Source organism: Centruroides vittatus, unplaced genomic scaffold, assembly GCF_030686945.1.
Source record: "Centruroides vittatus isolate TY-2023 unplaced genomic scaffold, ASM3068694v2 contig_19, whole genome shotgun sequence".
NCBI classification, from domain to species: Eukaryota; Metazoa; Arthropoda; class Arachnida; order Scorpiones; family Buthidae; genus Centruroides; species Centruroides vittatus.
In genome coordinates, this window is record NW_027121169.1 from 5,015,292 (window position 1) to 5,031,868 (window position 16,577).

At 29.8% G+C, this 16,577-nt stretch overlaps 1 protein-coding gene across 2 annotated transcripts; it reads left to right on the forward strand.

Moving 5' to 3' along the window:
- The first annotated feature begins 7,005 nt into the window (after window positions 1-7,005).
- On the forward strand, window positions 7,006-13,198 carry LOC136970189 (neurofilament heavy polypeptide-like). Of its 2 annotated transcripts, XM_067264609.1 has the most exons (5): window positions 7,006-7,320; window positions 8,981-9,046; window positions 9,722-9,772; window positions 10,533-10,706; window positions 11,578-13,198. In XM_067264609.1, the coding sequence occupies exons 2-5, from the start codon at window positions 8,983-8,985 to the stop codon at window positions 12,801-12,803; spliced, it is 1,515 nt and encodes a 504-aa protein (XP_067120710.1). In that variant the 5' UTR covers window positions 7,006-7,320; window positions 8,981-8,982; the 3' UTR covers window positions 12,804-13,198. The 2 variants fall into 2 exon arrangements, with proteins under 2 accessions (XP_067120710.1, XP_067120711.1); XM_067264610.1 differs by lacking the exon at window positions 10,533-10,706 and having other exon boundaries at window positions 7,010-7,320.
- Window positions 13,199-16,577: the final 3,379 nt, after the last annotated feature.

Here is a 16,577-nt window from a genome sequence, read left to right on the forward strand (position 1 = left end):
ATTTCTTTGAAGAAAACAGCATCCTCGAGTTGTTTACGGACGTTGATTTCTTGTTATGAAGCACGTATCCAGACTGTATAAATATGATGTTAACGTGTTGGCTAAATGATGTAAATATAGGTGTGGTATTTTCTTTACTTTTTTAGCACGTGTACAATTAGTTGACTTGTCCAGTTTTTCATAAAACTATCGTCAATCTTATCTATCAGTTGGCTCCAGACTCGGACGTTGAGATGCTTTATTTGCATGCAACCCAACGGCTCTTCGAGCATATTTCATACATTACTCATACAAGAATTCGAAGTATCTAACTACTATCCTAAAAAGGATCGTTAAATTATATTTTCCCTTAAATCCTTAATAAATTTAGAGTTTTTTTTCGAACAAAATTTCAACATCTTTTCGAGTAAGTAACAGGAATTTTTAGTTGAAGTTCTTCTTCAAGAAGAGCTGCAAACCAAAAAAAAAAAAAAAAATTTGGCTGCTGTTCTTTTCGAAGAGCTGCAACAAAAATTAAGTAGAGTGAGAGAGGAATGGCAGAATTACTTTGAAGTTAGATAAGATCATTTTGAAGAAACGTGGCTTCCCCGAGTCTATTATTCGCGATAAGATATCAAAGTAAGGCCTGTCTGTGGCACGTGTATTGGAACCACCCAACATTCTCTGACCATTTAAGCTCGACTGACCTTGAAAAGGCCACTACACTTTTAATTATTGATGTCATGTCGATTCGATAATATAAGTCTTTCGATAAATCTCTAAAAAAAAATCCTCTATCAAATGTTGATTAAATTACATAACTCAGCTGAAGATTGTTACTCTTAACAACAATTTTTCTAAATTACCTGGAAGAATAACAAAAAATTGAATAAAATAAACTACGTATAAATAATTTAGTTTACGAATCATCATAAAAAGTTAATTGCAATTTTTTTAAATTGTTACTTTAAAAAAAAACTTATCGAAGCTTAGATCACTTTATTATGAATTATATAACCATTTTTCTTTCTTTTCCTCTCATAAATTCATCTAGGCTTATCTTCTCAGGAAGTTATACATTTATTATAACAATAGATAATGTATTTTATCATTAATAATTGCCATTCTTTCGAGTGTTTCCTAACCTATAACGTTACGAAAGAAATCTCAATACGCTTTACGAATATCCTAAGCGATCGCGAACTACCTGTTGGGAAACCGAACTTTCGATAAAACCTAAACTATTCTAAAAACACATAAATTATTGCTGAATTTAGTTTTCTTAACGCCCATTCTACTTATAATTTTATATATATAAGTTTAAACAGCATTAAAGAATAATTTATACGGTTTTTTTTTTCTTTCTTTTAAAGTAAGTCGAACAAACCTAGTATTTGTGTTGAAATATTTTAAAATTGACAATTTTTTCGAAGGATAATTTAGAAAAAAAAAATCAATTTTCCTGTTCTCGATGTACTCAAAAGTATAGATTTATTCACGAATGATTGATTTAAACAAGCAAAAGTACGCAATTTATTTAACAATTTCACCAGTTTTCTATCCAAAAACAACGTAAACGTCGATTAGAAATCTTAATTTAATTTTTTTAATTAAGTACCTGCACGTACAGAAATAAAATATATATACATATTTACAATTTATTTCTTTATCTTATCTAAATTTAGACATTTTCTTATCAGACTATCGAAAGAAAAAAAAACAAATAGCCATTGTTGACGGATCGAATTAAGTAATCAAAACTAATGTCAGTTTAATTACTTTACTTCAAGAGAAGAAGGAGAAAATATATTTGTTTTTTATTATTATTATTTTTAGGAAGAACAAACAAGAAAATTTGTTATTTGTTCTTCCTAAAATTGCTGTTCCCTTTGTTCCTTCGTTTGAAATTTTTATCATGTCTTGTTATTACATTATGCGACGAAAATAAATGTCTATTTAATTATTTTGTTAACGAATAAGTTGTTTACACGTCAAAAAATATTTTGTAGAAAATAATAATAATAATAATAAATACAAGTTTACGTGAGGAAAATGTCAATGAAATAGCGTGGCTATTTTTAGAAATGAATAGTGTTAGGAGATGATCGTAGGTATTTTTAGAAAGGAATAATTATAGTGTAAGATCGTGGAACACATCACAAAATTTTATTAAGTAATCAAAATATGCGTCAATTTAATTACTTGACTAACGAGTAATTTAATTACAGACCCCACCAAAATTTTTTTTAAAAAATTGTTGGAAAGAACAAACAAAAGAAGAAGAATTTTGAAGGAAGGAACGATAATGTTTTTAGAAATGAATATATTTCAAATTGTATGCAGACAGCGGCGCCAGAAATCTTAATCGATACACAAATACGAACAGGTTAAAATTACCTCCTCGTCAAAACTAAGGGTAGTTGATGTTAGAATAAAGCCCCAGGTAATCACAGTCTACGAGCCAATCACTCTTATCTAAAGGACTTGCAGGTTGTGAGGTCAGTCAAGAACGAGATGAGGTCTGTACAGGGTTTAGGCGGTCCAACTGAAGGCAATTGAACCCCCTTTAACGACAGTATTTGGAACATTGAATTGATTATGTACAGCTTGTTATAGTTTAAATACCTTATTTTTACTATCGTTAGAACGATAATCGATATTTACTACTTTGTTTATCTTCGATTTTATAACCCCAAATTAAAAAAAAAATAAATAAATAAGTTTCTAAAAATATAATATATTCGTTTAACTATGTTACATTTAGAATATTGAACTGGTTAGGGTCACTTTTTCTCATAAAAAAGTATAATAATATTAATAATGAATTTTTGTTTTTTAAAGGAAATTTAATTAGAGCTTGATGAGTTTTCTTGGATTCTAAAAAAGTTTTTTGAAGTTTTTTGTTTTCTAAAATACTCTATCTTAATGGGATTTAGTGAGTAGAAACTTGGAATTTTTTAATATTTTAAATTATGATATGTCTTATTAAATATTGTAGTAATAAGTATTGAATAATAGAAAAATTTGCGTAAAAATATTTATTTTTCAACATTTTTCAGTATTTTTAGGGAATTTATCAACGTTTTCAGCGTATTTTTCAATATTTCTAGCCTACTTTTCAACATATCTAGCGCATTATTCATATTACAGTTCCGAAGAGCACAATGAATTTTATTTTAATTAAAAAATTTTTCTTTAAGATCTAGATTCACTAAAATATAAAAAACAACCTCATATCGAATCTAAACAATTCAAAGAATAATTAAAAAAAAAAAGCAAATATACTGAAAAACATCCATCAATATAACATATAATAAAACTAACAAGGGATAAAGTGCACAATAACTCGTCACATAATATCCAAAAATCTCACAGTTTAGTGATAAATATCTTTTAAAAAATATCCAAAAAGTGAATATTTTTTCTTGCGTTTTTTGAACCTAAGAGTTCAACAATATAATAAAATATATCTATATATGTATATAATAATAATAAATATGAATACAAAATAGGCAATAAAGTATTAGTGTTAGACACGAATCAGTGATCCCGAATATATAATATTATCGAAGGTCAAAGTTCAACAGACGGAGATGATAGTTGAAAATGGGAAAGTAAAAAGGAACCAGTCTGATTATGCCCGGTCAAGGTTCTTTCCGGGCAAACCTTTGAAAACTCGAGTGATGTTTCTGTTATTTTTTTAATATATATATATATATATTATTATTATTATTAATTCTCATTCCCTTCTCAATCTTTAGTTTTAAACTTTACTTCCCTCAGCAGTTGACTAACGGATGATTTAATGATAGGAAAGCAACCTTGTCTCAAGGTCGACTTTTGTAATTTGTGTGTTTCATTCTGTAATGCCATACTTCCTTTTGCTCCCCTATTCACAATAGATCGTTTACAAAATTTTATTTACTCATTTTTTAATAATAATTACGACTGTGCATTTCGTAGTTTTTTTTTGTTTTTTGGAAAGTAGTAATTGTATGTTTACGTGCCCCTTCTTGTCAATTTATTTATTTATTGAAAATACCACGAAAAAATCAACAGTTTTAGTTCGAATAGACACGTAAATGTACCAATTTACATTCTAAAAAAATAAATACAAGAGGTAATGAAAAGCAGTAATTGGTACCTTTACTGACTTAGGAAAATCCTACAGAGTAACAAGAACATTTACTGATCTCGTGCCTCTTAGTTTAGCTTTTTTTTTTTTTTTTTTTCTTAAAAGTACATCGACATAATTAATATACACGTTATTTATTTATTTATAGACATTTTTATTGTTTCTATTTATTGTAAACGCTTAATTTTGTTTTAGAAACAGTAAACTTCAGGCCTTTGCCCTGTTTAGTTGATTTATTTTACTATTTACTGATCTTCTAGTTGATTTTTGCAAAACATTGATAACAAATATACTTAGTGACACCTGCACTTGAGCTAGCTGAATTTTGGAAAGTAGTAACAATCGTATTTATTGGTTCCTGAACTTCACCCATTTTGATTTTTTGGAAGGTAGTAGCAATTACATTTACCAAGTGCGCAATATAGTTGACTTTTTACCTTAGATCTCAGCTCCCTGCACTTCGTTTCTGTGAATATTTTACAGAAAATTAAATTCGTGATATTTCTCTTAATTCGATATGGAAATTTGTAATAGTTTCTCCTTCACGAATATTTTCTTTTACACTATTTTTTTTTTTTTTTATTATTCATTTATATACATATAAAACAGTGTCCATGTAAATTTATACGCCTACAATTTTAAATAATAATTGATAAAAATTTTAAATAATTAGAAAATTTCGAATATGAGATATAAATTTAGTTTATAATAAACACTTTTAATGAAAAAAATTAGATAAAACACTTCATCCCTTTGTATCATGTAGATACTTCTTCACTTTGGGGTGGAATAAAATTAAATTTTTTAAATTTTTTAAATAAAGAATTTGTATTTTTATATACTTTAGAACTTTTAAATTATATTTCTGAAACGATTTTAAGTAGTTGAATTAAATTATTTACAGTACATTATTGAGTACATTTTTCGTACGTAGTGTATACTTTCTTCCACTTTCTCACACCTGCACAACTGTCAAAGGGTGTGGTTTAGGGGCAATTTGTCATTTTATATCTTTAGAAAATTGACAACAGAATTACTGTTTATATATGTTTTAAATTTGCTTCTATATTAACGATTTAATTAAAATAAGATGTTTTTCTGTTATAAAAATCGTGTGTAACTGATCTCATTCATACAAATTAATTAGGATTTATTTCTTAAAACACTATCAAGGGGAAGAGCTAGAAATTTATATACAGATATATTGTTTCGTGTTAAAAATAGGTATAATTTCATTATCATTCATTATGTTTCAAGGATGGAAGAAAATAATTATTGTAGTAAGTTAACAGGAAGCAGCATTGAATAACGTTGTCCTAGTAACTTTTTACTGAATCATAAAGGAAATACTCCACCCGATATATTTTTTTTACAGTTAATTAAGAATTTAGGCACTTAACAGAATTCTAAAAAATCACCTACATTTAATTTTATACATTTAAAACTCCCAATTTTCACACTTAAACTTGACCTTGTGTACGTTTTTTGTATAAGTTCTATCAATTAAAAATTGAATTTTTTAATATTATTTTCAAGTAAAAATGTTGAAAATAGCATAGAAAACATTGTTATAATTCATTCTAAATAAGTAATTATTGTTAGTTGCCAAGAGTTGAACAGTTAGCTATGAAGAAAGTATACGGTTAGTATTATTATATGTGCTCTAATATATGTGAATATTACGTAAATTAGAGCATATTTTTATGTTTTTATTATTATTCTAACATTATTTTGGAAAAAATACAGTGTACTACATCTAAAAAAATTATCCACAAATGAGCGTAACACCACTTAAACACGATAGGATGTACTGTACATTCAAGTAAGTGTAGAGAGGGTAGTTGCATGCCAGTTTGGGTTCAAGTTTAGTGAGAAATATTTAAAATTGTTAACGTTGAATGAGTTATTTTTAATAATAATCTAGTCACTATTTTATAATTCTTAGCATAGGATGTGTAAAGAATATTCTTTGTAGTTATAAAAGCAATATCCGAAAGGTTACACAGCTGTCAATTCGATAAACAAAGGAGTGAATGAGTCAATATTTAGTAGAAATATTGCGGATATCAATTCAGTTTTCTTTATTTTATATAAAGTTAATAGCTAGTGACTCACTACCGTTGCTTTTTTTGAAAATAGAAGCCCCAAAACAAAGATTTTCATATAATTTTTGTGAATTTACGAAAGGACCTCTTTCAGCCCACTCTTAGTATTGTCCATTATACATCAGTACAAAAATATACACTCAGGACCGGATTTAAACTAGTTGTGACTCTAAAATATACCTTATGAGAGGTCTTTCTCCACCAGTGAGGCCCTAATTTTTGCCCTCTTAGCGTGAGGACCCAACAGTAGCTCGGGTAGCTTAAGTAAAAATTGTTAAAATTTATATTAAAATTGTCTTAGATTTATTTATAACTTTTTAGAATAAATTATAAACTTACTTACCTTATAAGAGTTTAAAAATTATTATATAAATTTAATTATTTTACAAAATATAAGGCACTGGAAGTAGAGACTTGGAGTCACTTCTTCAGATACTTCATAGAAAAATTTTTATTAAAAAAAAATATATTAAATTATACAATTTAAAGTAAAAAAAAGTATAACATTTTATAATTTATAAAGTCAAGAGGCGTATAATTATATAAATTAATTCATAAGGCTTTGTTTAGTAGTTCCAGTGAAGGGGTGTATGAAGTATGTTTAGCATATAAATATATAAACTTTAAACTGAAGAATTCATGAATAATTAATGATTTTTTAGATTTATTTTCAAGAAATTTATTTAATAAAAGAAAGAAAATTTTCTTTATTTTCGGAACATTTTTAGAACGAATTCTTTTAGTTAATGCACGCCTTTTGTCAAAAGATAAATGGGAGTTGCCATTGGATGCTTTTCAGTTCAGAGAATACGAGTTAAGTGAATCAGGTGTAGCTCTTGTAAAGAATTATAGAAGTGGGCCGCCTATTGCGCACTGTCTACGTCTATGCAGCACCAACGAGCAATCTTGTGCCCTGCGGTCGACTACAGTTAAAGGCCTAGACAACAGGTTTTCTGTATGAGCTCTTGTCTATATATACAGCACACATCACTACGACTAGCAGGAAAGTTATCGACCATCCGGGTCCTCTGTATACCCCACTCATACAGTATATACCTGGCGATCTTCCTCTCACTTTCGAAAAGGAAAGCAAACTATCAGGTAAGTTCAATTGTTCGTCACACTTCATTCTAGTGTGTATGTAATACTTTAATATTTTGGAGGATCAGGGGAGAAAATATTGTATTTTTTCGCGGTTTGTGGGATTTTTTTTAATGTGATTCAAACACATAATGACTTTATTAAAGCTAAATTGCTATTAAATTTTCAAACTTCAGGATATTTAGGGGAAATTATGAGTTTCCCCTAAGTCTTCTCATTTTTGGGGATTTTTAAGGATCTTTTACGTAGTTATATCATTTAATAGCTATAAAATTTTAAGTAATATGAGCTAATTGTAATAATCTCTTGCAATTCTGGAAGTATTTTCCTCCGTTTTAGTGGATTTTTATTTCCTTTACATAAAAATTAATAGTCATAAAAGTATAAATTTTATTTTCTATGTACTATTATATTATAATACATTAACCTTTATGGAGGGATTTAGTGTTAAAATAGACATTTTGCCCTCCACTTTTGGAGATTTTTTTGTATTTATAATATTATATTTATATGACTATTATTATATGTTTTATGTAAGGTATTACTATAACTACATAACTGTAACTGTAATTATGCTACATGGTTGGAATAATAATTGAAATTTTTACAAAAATACAGGTTTAAGAACCTGTTGAAAATTTATAATATCATTTACGTTAAAAATATATAACATACATTTTATCTGGTTTGAAAAATAGGTAAAACTATTTTAGTAATATGAAAATGAGTACGTTAGCGATATTATTAAAGCTCCATTAAGCAAAAATGATCCATAATATAGGCTATCTGATAGGATAAATGGGGAAATTATTTTAAATTCCGGTCGCAAATATGTTAAGTTTATGGCCCTTCTCTTTTTGTAGTGTTCCTACATTACTTGATATTGTGCCTCTTTTACAGTGTTCCTGCATATATTTTGCTCCTGTTTTTAGTGTTCCTGCATACGTTAATATTTAACCATGTCTTTGTAGTTTTCCTATATTAGTCGATCTTTTGACGCCCTGTATGCAGCATACCTGCATTAGTCAGTCTTTTACCCCCCGTATGCAGCGTTACTGCATTATTTAATATGTTGACCCTTTCGTTGGTACTTGACCTCCGATCACGTGACGCAAGGTCGTTGCTATCTTGACCATATCACGTGACTGTATCAAAAACCCCCAACAACTTACAAAAAGTAAATTAGTGTTTATGACCAGTTAAATTTGAATTTATTATCTTTTTCTTTGACGTATGAGATGAATAATAAATTAGATTTAAATGATAAAAAGTTGAATAAAAGAAGACGAAATGATCTTCCTGTTACAGAAATAAAAGAAAAAATACCTGTAAGGACTTACTTACATCCTGTATTCGAATATTTTAAATATGATTTCATTTAAAAATAAGGGGATATTTTTGATGATTCTGTTAAAAAAGTAAAGTTAATTTCGAAATAAAATCAAGTTTAAAATGCATTTTTTTTTTTTACACGCTATTGTTGAATTTGAAGCGCAAAAACCTTGACATGTTTAAGAGTAAAGGTGTGGTCGAGAACCTTCAAGAATTATTTATTTATTAATATAACAAACCACTCTTCATCAAGATCTAAATTTTAAATAAGGAAATAATATAACATACTTTTTTTTTCTTACTTTTTTAAATTTAATTTTCTGTTTAGAAATGAAGTTGCTGTTGTCAGTTCTGTGCGTTGGCACTTGGATTTTCGTCACCCCCGTTGAAAGCAGTAAGTAAACCGAAAATCTTATTAAATTTACATTTATTTTGGCGATTAGAAAACGTTATTTTTTAATATACAAACCAGTTCTATTTTTAGATAAATTTTCTAAGCTTGAATGTATATATTTTACTTTTATCTTTTATGAATTCATATACACTAAGCTGGAGTTTGATCCGACTGAGTGTGTCGTTCCCCTCAAACATGACCTTCACGACTTTAGAAGGTCGAACTACCTTTCTCCTAACCGCGTACTACATAAATTAAATATAAGAAAGAGGTATTTTTAGAGTTACGCACGAATAATTATATTAATGATTTGTTACGCTCTAAAAGACTGATGAGAGAGAAAATCTAAATATTTTATTTTATTTAGTTTTTCTTTCGTAAGAGAAAAAAATGCTCTTACTTGACCTATTTAAGATCGAAAAAATTGGAATTTTTTGGAAGAATTATTCTTATTATTTGGTGAAGTAAATTGCTTACCAATTATTGTTAAAGGGAAATACACATCATTAAAGTAAATTAACGTTATTTTCTACAATTGCAGTCGATCTGCACGAATGATTTTTAAATAAACATAAGAAAATTTGTACTAAATTTTGTTGATTTATATATATATATTTATTTAGTTATTTTATATAGTTATATTTTAGTTTTCTAAGAGATTTCTTTATTTTTTAGGAGCTCTTCATCGTTTTAGAAGAGCAGAAATCTATAGCGCTAATGAAACAGGTAAGTTTATTTCTTCAACTCTAAATACTTTATTTTGCCTTATTTATTCTGTTAAATTGAAGTTTTTAGAACATTTTAACTCCATGATGCCTAGTTTATTTTTTAAAAAATAGTTATATATTGCGGTTAATGCTTTACCTGTGTTGGCTAGTAAGCTCATTTGCATATTTGCGCGTTTTGTTGGCATTCTAATATTAGCCGAGCGAGTGAGATTTCTACATAAATTAAATTGTAGATCTATGAAAAATTGGCATTTTTATCACCCCTTTTAATCAGTTATTCGATTTGAAAACAAGAACTAGTCCTATTAGATTGTCTAATTCTTGTTTCCTCAGCTGCTCCAGTTTTTTTGAATGGTTATAATTTTAGGGATATCATATTTTACTTTCGTCTTTCACGGGGGAATTTTTAGAAAATATGCTCAACCTGTTTATCGTGCATCATATATAATAGTCATTACTAGTTTTTTGTTCAATCGTAAGTGCCGATCTCCTACTCATACAGCACCTACATGCAGGCTCGGCAGGTTCTAGTTTTAGCTTCAAAAAGTCATCAGCTTGAATCTTAACTTTTAATGACTCTTCTTCGTTATAAATTTCTGTCTATTTACAATACATTTTTTACGTGAAAGAACGTTTAATATGAGTTATAAAGTTAAGCAATACGTAGGACTATTATGTATATTAAGCAATAAATTTTAAGGATAGCGTGTTATAATGTTAGTGACTAAAGTGAAATTTCGTGTCGTTCATGATGTTAGCCTGCATTGTGGATGGAGTGCTGTATAGTAATGGAGATCCTGTACCCAGTAGTGACCCATGTGAAATGTGTATTTGTCGCCTTCCGGGTTTTGCCTGTACTCTAACTGAATGCGAAGAGAAGAAAGGTTGTCAGAGAGTAAAGACACCAGGAGAATGCTGTTCCTATCAATGTGGTAAGTCAGATGACTAACTACAGATTTTGATTACTTACAAGTGAAAATAAAATACGGACCACTCATGAAGTTAATATGAAGTATTCGCTTTAAATCTGTTGGAAAGAGATGCTCAGCATTTTTTCCAACAGGTTTTCCTACACAGGAATATCCTAATCTTCTTTAACATTTCTAAAGCCATTTAAACAAATATTTTACTAGCAGATTCATTTTTGGCCACTTCTTCACGGTGAGGAACATTTCCAATTATATTTTTTTGACTCCATTTATTTTTATAATTAATTAAATATGATTTACGTGCAGAAAAATCTTATAATAATTTATATAATTTCCTGTTTATGCTTTGGAATATTTTAAAAATGTTTTTTTGCTTCCTTCTATAATGAGTTTTGTCAAATTGTTTTATGTTAATCGATGTCAAGGATAACGAGTGAAGGAAATTTATCTTTGGTACACAATTTTCCATTAGGAGTAAATGTTTAAGAACATTTGATGGTTCATTCATTCTTTTGTAGTTAATGATTATTTTTGTAAACGTTTTAAAATTGTACATTAGTTCACTTTGTTGAAGATTTAAAATTTCTTATGATTAAGTAGTTACAGCCTGTCTAATTTTTGTTTTCATGCCGTAGTTTTATGTTTCTATCAAATATTTTCGAATAAATACTGAATAAATTTGATATATTATATAATTTATTCACAGGATTCACTCCACAATACATTCATTTTGAATAAAAATCTGTAACAATAATACACTTACTCTCTAATAACGAGTCAACTCAGATTATCTTTTACAAAAATTTAAAAAAAATATTTAAGATAAAATTTTAACAAATGCATATATTTAATTATAACATATTTTATACTTTAGAAGGTGCAGCCGAGTCTACATCAGTTGTAAGCGAAACCAAAGAACCTGAGAGTGATTTATTGAGCATAACTACTACCGTTAAATCTCTTCCTGTAGAAGTTTCTGAAGATAGAGTGTCCACTAAGATTCCAGAAGAAGAAGCTAAACAGACTGATGGAGCTGTTGGAGAAAATGTAAGTGTCCTCTCTGCTGAGCCCAATGTTAAACCCGAGGAGCGCACCGCAGAAGCAGAAACAGGTGAAACAACGAAACAGCCATCTGTTGACCTGACAACTAAGGAAGAACCTAAACAGCAAGAAGAAGAAACAAGCCCAAAAGAAGAATCTTCAGATTCTCAAATTACTACTACTGCCAAAGCACCATCTTATGCATCGGGTCCTTCTGAAGACGAACCCGTGTATCCTAGTGAAAAATCTGAAAAATCCAAAGAAGAACCGGAAAAACCTAAAGAAGAATCTGAAAAATCAACAGAAGAACCCGAAAGATCAACAGAAGAATCAGAAAAACCCAAAAAAGCACCAGAGATAGTTAAAGAAGAACCAGAGGTAGCCAAAGAAGAGCCCGAGAAGCCGATTGATACAGAAGAGAGCAAAGGAGAAGTCGAAACGGAACAACCTAGTACCCAGATTCCTTTGAAAAAGGAAGGACGTTCTGACGAAGATGAAACACCAACATCATCTGAGTCAAATGAAGAAGTTTCTGTGGATACGAATGAAAAGCGCGTTGAAACAGAAAAGCCAACCACGGAACAAGTCGAAAGTTCAACAGCTGCTGAAGTTAAAAAACAAGATGAAGAAAAACCAAAAGAAGAAGAAATCACCACACCAGTATTATATAGACAGAATGAAGAATCGGCGAAAGAGAAAGAAGTTACTGATAGACCGTCAGAAGAAGAAAGTCCATCCACCGATGCCAGTACTAACGAGCAACCATTAAAAGCAGAAACAGCACCAGCTGTCAAAGAAGAAGTAACCGAATTGCCAACTTCAACTGTAGATAAGCAAGAAGCAGGAAGAAGTCACGAAGTTACAACAGATTCAACAGAAGCATCGAGTGAACCTAAACAGGGACCACCATCGACACCAAAATCCGAAGAAGAAAAAGAAACAAAAGTTGAGGTTACTTCCACTACAGACAGCGAAGAAAGAAAAACACAGCCATCAATAGAAGTGAGAAAAAGGTTTGTCGATTGGGTAGATTATGTTCCACACGATTTTCAAGTTTAGTCGAAATTTTTGACGTAATAATTTCTTAACAATTTAAAGTTAAAGCCTGTATTTTTTTACACTGTTGTATTTGTGGGCTATTTCTATGTATTTTCGGGAACGGTTGTCAAAAAAGATATATTTTTTTTCCATTTACACTTGCCGAAAATAATTAAGATACGTGGAATTGGACTTACACTATAAAATGTCCAATTGTCTTGCACCAACTTTATTGTAAGTCCATGTGTTCGATGATGCTCTTTTGTAAAGAGCAGTAATTACTGTTATGATTTTCATAAAAGTACATAGAAAGGTTTGGAGTAGATTATTTTTTTTTTAATAATTGTGCTAATAATCAGTATCCGTCCATTGTAATGTCGATCACTGTCAAGTCTTAAAATAAACTTTGTATTGTAGATTGTGCTCTTGTTTCTTTCACACTCAGCAAGCCACTTTTTAAGAACGCATTTTAAGAGATTTCCATTGTTTCAATGGAATACAAAAATGTTAGTAATTTCCGTCATTATTTCATTACAATGATAACTGAAGAAATTACAAGATTCAAAAAGCTCTAAGATGCATTACAATTATGTGAATCAAGATGTCTTCACGTAATTTGTATCAAAGACGATATGAAATTTTAATGGAAGATTTTTTTACATATGCTGAGGTTTCTTGAATACGTAATTAGGAAATTAGCATGTCATAGTAAATTATAATTAACTATTTTAAAATAAGTCGTATAAAAGATCAATTTGAAACTTGTCGAAAAAGCTTCCTAATACTTTTAAATTAAATAATTCGAGTATAAACATTTATATGTGAATAAATGGATTTTGACAGAATCATAAATCAAAAGTTGTGATGACAATTAGATAAATAGATAATTTTGATTCTTAGAAAATGTAATTTTCAAAAATTACAGTATTTGTTCTTGTACGAGAAAGCTTAGATTAAATCACAAATATACTCAGTCTATAGAAAAGGAACTGTTTTGATATTTGATATTGTTTTTACTTATTTTATTATTACACCTTATTTTTCAATAAGGTAAAATGAAGACCTTGAGAAGATAATTAAGACATGAGGCAATTTAAACACTATAAAGAATGAAGTGATGAAAATATTTCTAAATAAATTAAAAATTACGTTTAAAGTAACTTGGAAAAATGATAGTTAAGTTGGCACCATGTACGAAATATGAAAATTTTAATAATGTCTCCATCTATTGACTAGTAAACATACTATTTAATTTGAAAATAATCGATACATAATGCTCTTAAGTCCATTGATTTTTGGATGAGATTTAGGGAAATAAACATGTTTAAATTAAAGAGAATAGGCAGTATTTAGAGAAACAGTTAATGAAATATTGTAAAATAGTATTCACAAAATATCAGCCTTGGCGCTATTATGACCTAGCACCCAATATGGTTCATTTCCACTATCATTGTAGTTTTTAATAGAACTGAATCAATAGCAACATTTTTAGTTTCCTGAAGATAAACAGTTATAGATATGGGAATTTATGGGTTGGAACCGTTCCGGACTCGGAACTACTAGGAATCGTTCCATACTGAATAGTGAAACAGTTATATTCGGAACTACGAACCAGTTCTACGGTTTTTAACAGAACATTAAACTCCTATCTGAATTTGAACATGATTTAAATAAAAAGTTTCACGGGTGTTTAGATACAATGAAAATATTTTTGACTATATGAAATTTACAAAGAAATTTGAAAATTTTATATTTTTATTAGTAATTAGCAGATATGCCCAATATCGTAACCAGAAAAAGGTCTATGGGGCCCGATAAAACATACCTTTGTAAATAAAATAAATGGAGAGAAAATAAGTACAGGAAAGATTTGAATATGACAAACCCACTTATAACAATGTGTATACAATATATGAGTTTGGAATTTATTTTTAACCTACAACGCTAGTGATTATATCCACAGTGGTATAGAGGTAAATGTAGGTTTACCTCTAGTTTAGGATCCCTTCTAATATCGCTTCTAGATAGATGCAACTGGATACCCCCGACGTCACGCGGACTCAAAAAAATTCTCCACCCGATTCTGTATAAGGCATGGGCCTGCATTTGTTACATATTCCCAGGGAGAAATTTGTTGCTAGTCTGACGCTGATTTAGTATGGTATCCGTGCCAACTTTTATTAACCGACTGATGAAAACATACCACTATAAAAATTGTTTTACACGTTTTAAGTAGTCATAACATTTCAATCGACCGAAAATGGAGCCAAAATCAGCTACCAGCCTGAGATAACCTGTAAATTAATAAATACTATAGTGTCAAGATCTCACTAAGTTGAACTGCGTTAACTCGAAGCTGTCAACAGGTCCTGGGCAGAGTATATTGGGTTTTCCGTTTAGTACGATTTTGTTAAAATTTTGCTTTTAACTCGAACCTATTTTCCCGTGTAGTCCCGCTACCCTCATCCTTTGATAGGTCAGTAATCTTCATTTTCTCTTATATTCCAAGTGAATAGAGATGATTAAGATAAAGAAACACTATGGCTTTTCGAAATACAACACTACACCACTAAAACCTCACGTCGACACCCTTTCACTGATACAGTATGTTCCCGGGGACACAGGGTGGATAAAACCACTGAACATTGGTTCGCGGATTCAACTTTTCTAACTCTTCTTTACTATTAAATTTTATACAAGATTATTATGAAATATTTTTTTTACTAGAAGATTTAAGTACAGTAAGGCCTCGCTTAACGCTGATTCGATATAACGCAGTCTGCTCGAAGCCTAAAAAAGCTCAAAATCAACGCCGATTTAAATTACCGTGACATTTCATTGATTCGCGTATAATACGATTATTTACGAACACAAACCAATCAAAAAAGTGGAAAAGAGGTGTACTTTTTAAAATCTATGTTTGTTTGGTTTTGGAGAAACATATAACCTCATGGATGCCATAGGCAATATCGGCTTCGCTAGGCAAGAATTAACTGATAAATGCACGAACGAAGTGTGGAAGTTATGGTTAAAGGTATCCAAGAATTCTCAACTAGAAGAGCCTATCGCTGCATCGTTAGGTTGACCAAAGTCCACCTAATCGTTACAGCGGGACTAGATGTAGACGAGCAGAATATTGAGGAGTTACTGCAGGTTTCTGGTGAGAGCCTTACCAACGACCACTTTCAAGAACTAGCAGAACAAGGAATTCATAAAACTGGAAAATAGTGATTCTGAAAATGAAGAAGACAAAGAACTTGCTACAGATTTCTTTAGTAAAGTTTGGTAACGATAACCGAAATCGTTTATTAAATTGTAGCGAATGATCCAGATTTTGAAAGGAGTAAAAAAACAAAACGAGGCGTTTTGGATGCGATCTTCTGATACCGACATTTGCTTAAGGAAAGAAATAAGCGACAAATGAAACTTCACGACTTTATTGCAAAAAAAAAAAACAACAAGAATTTCAGAAAAGCCAGGACCTTTGTCACAAAAAATGAACTTTACACTTCTGTGTGCATATGTTTAAGTGTTATTTAACATATATTATTATGCAAATTAATATAAAAATATCTTGCAACTTGAACACCAACTATATAGTGTATTCACTCGGATACGTGGCAAATTTCATCATTAATTTTTATTTAGTTGATACGCCTACTAAATGCTTGAACACGTTTCGGGCTGTTCACGCCCTTCCTCAGCCAACTAAAATACAAGTATACGCTAGTTACAAATTGAAATATATAAATAAAAAGGTTATGCTGTATAGAACATACCTTCAAATCACAGATC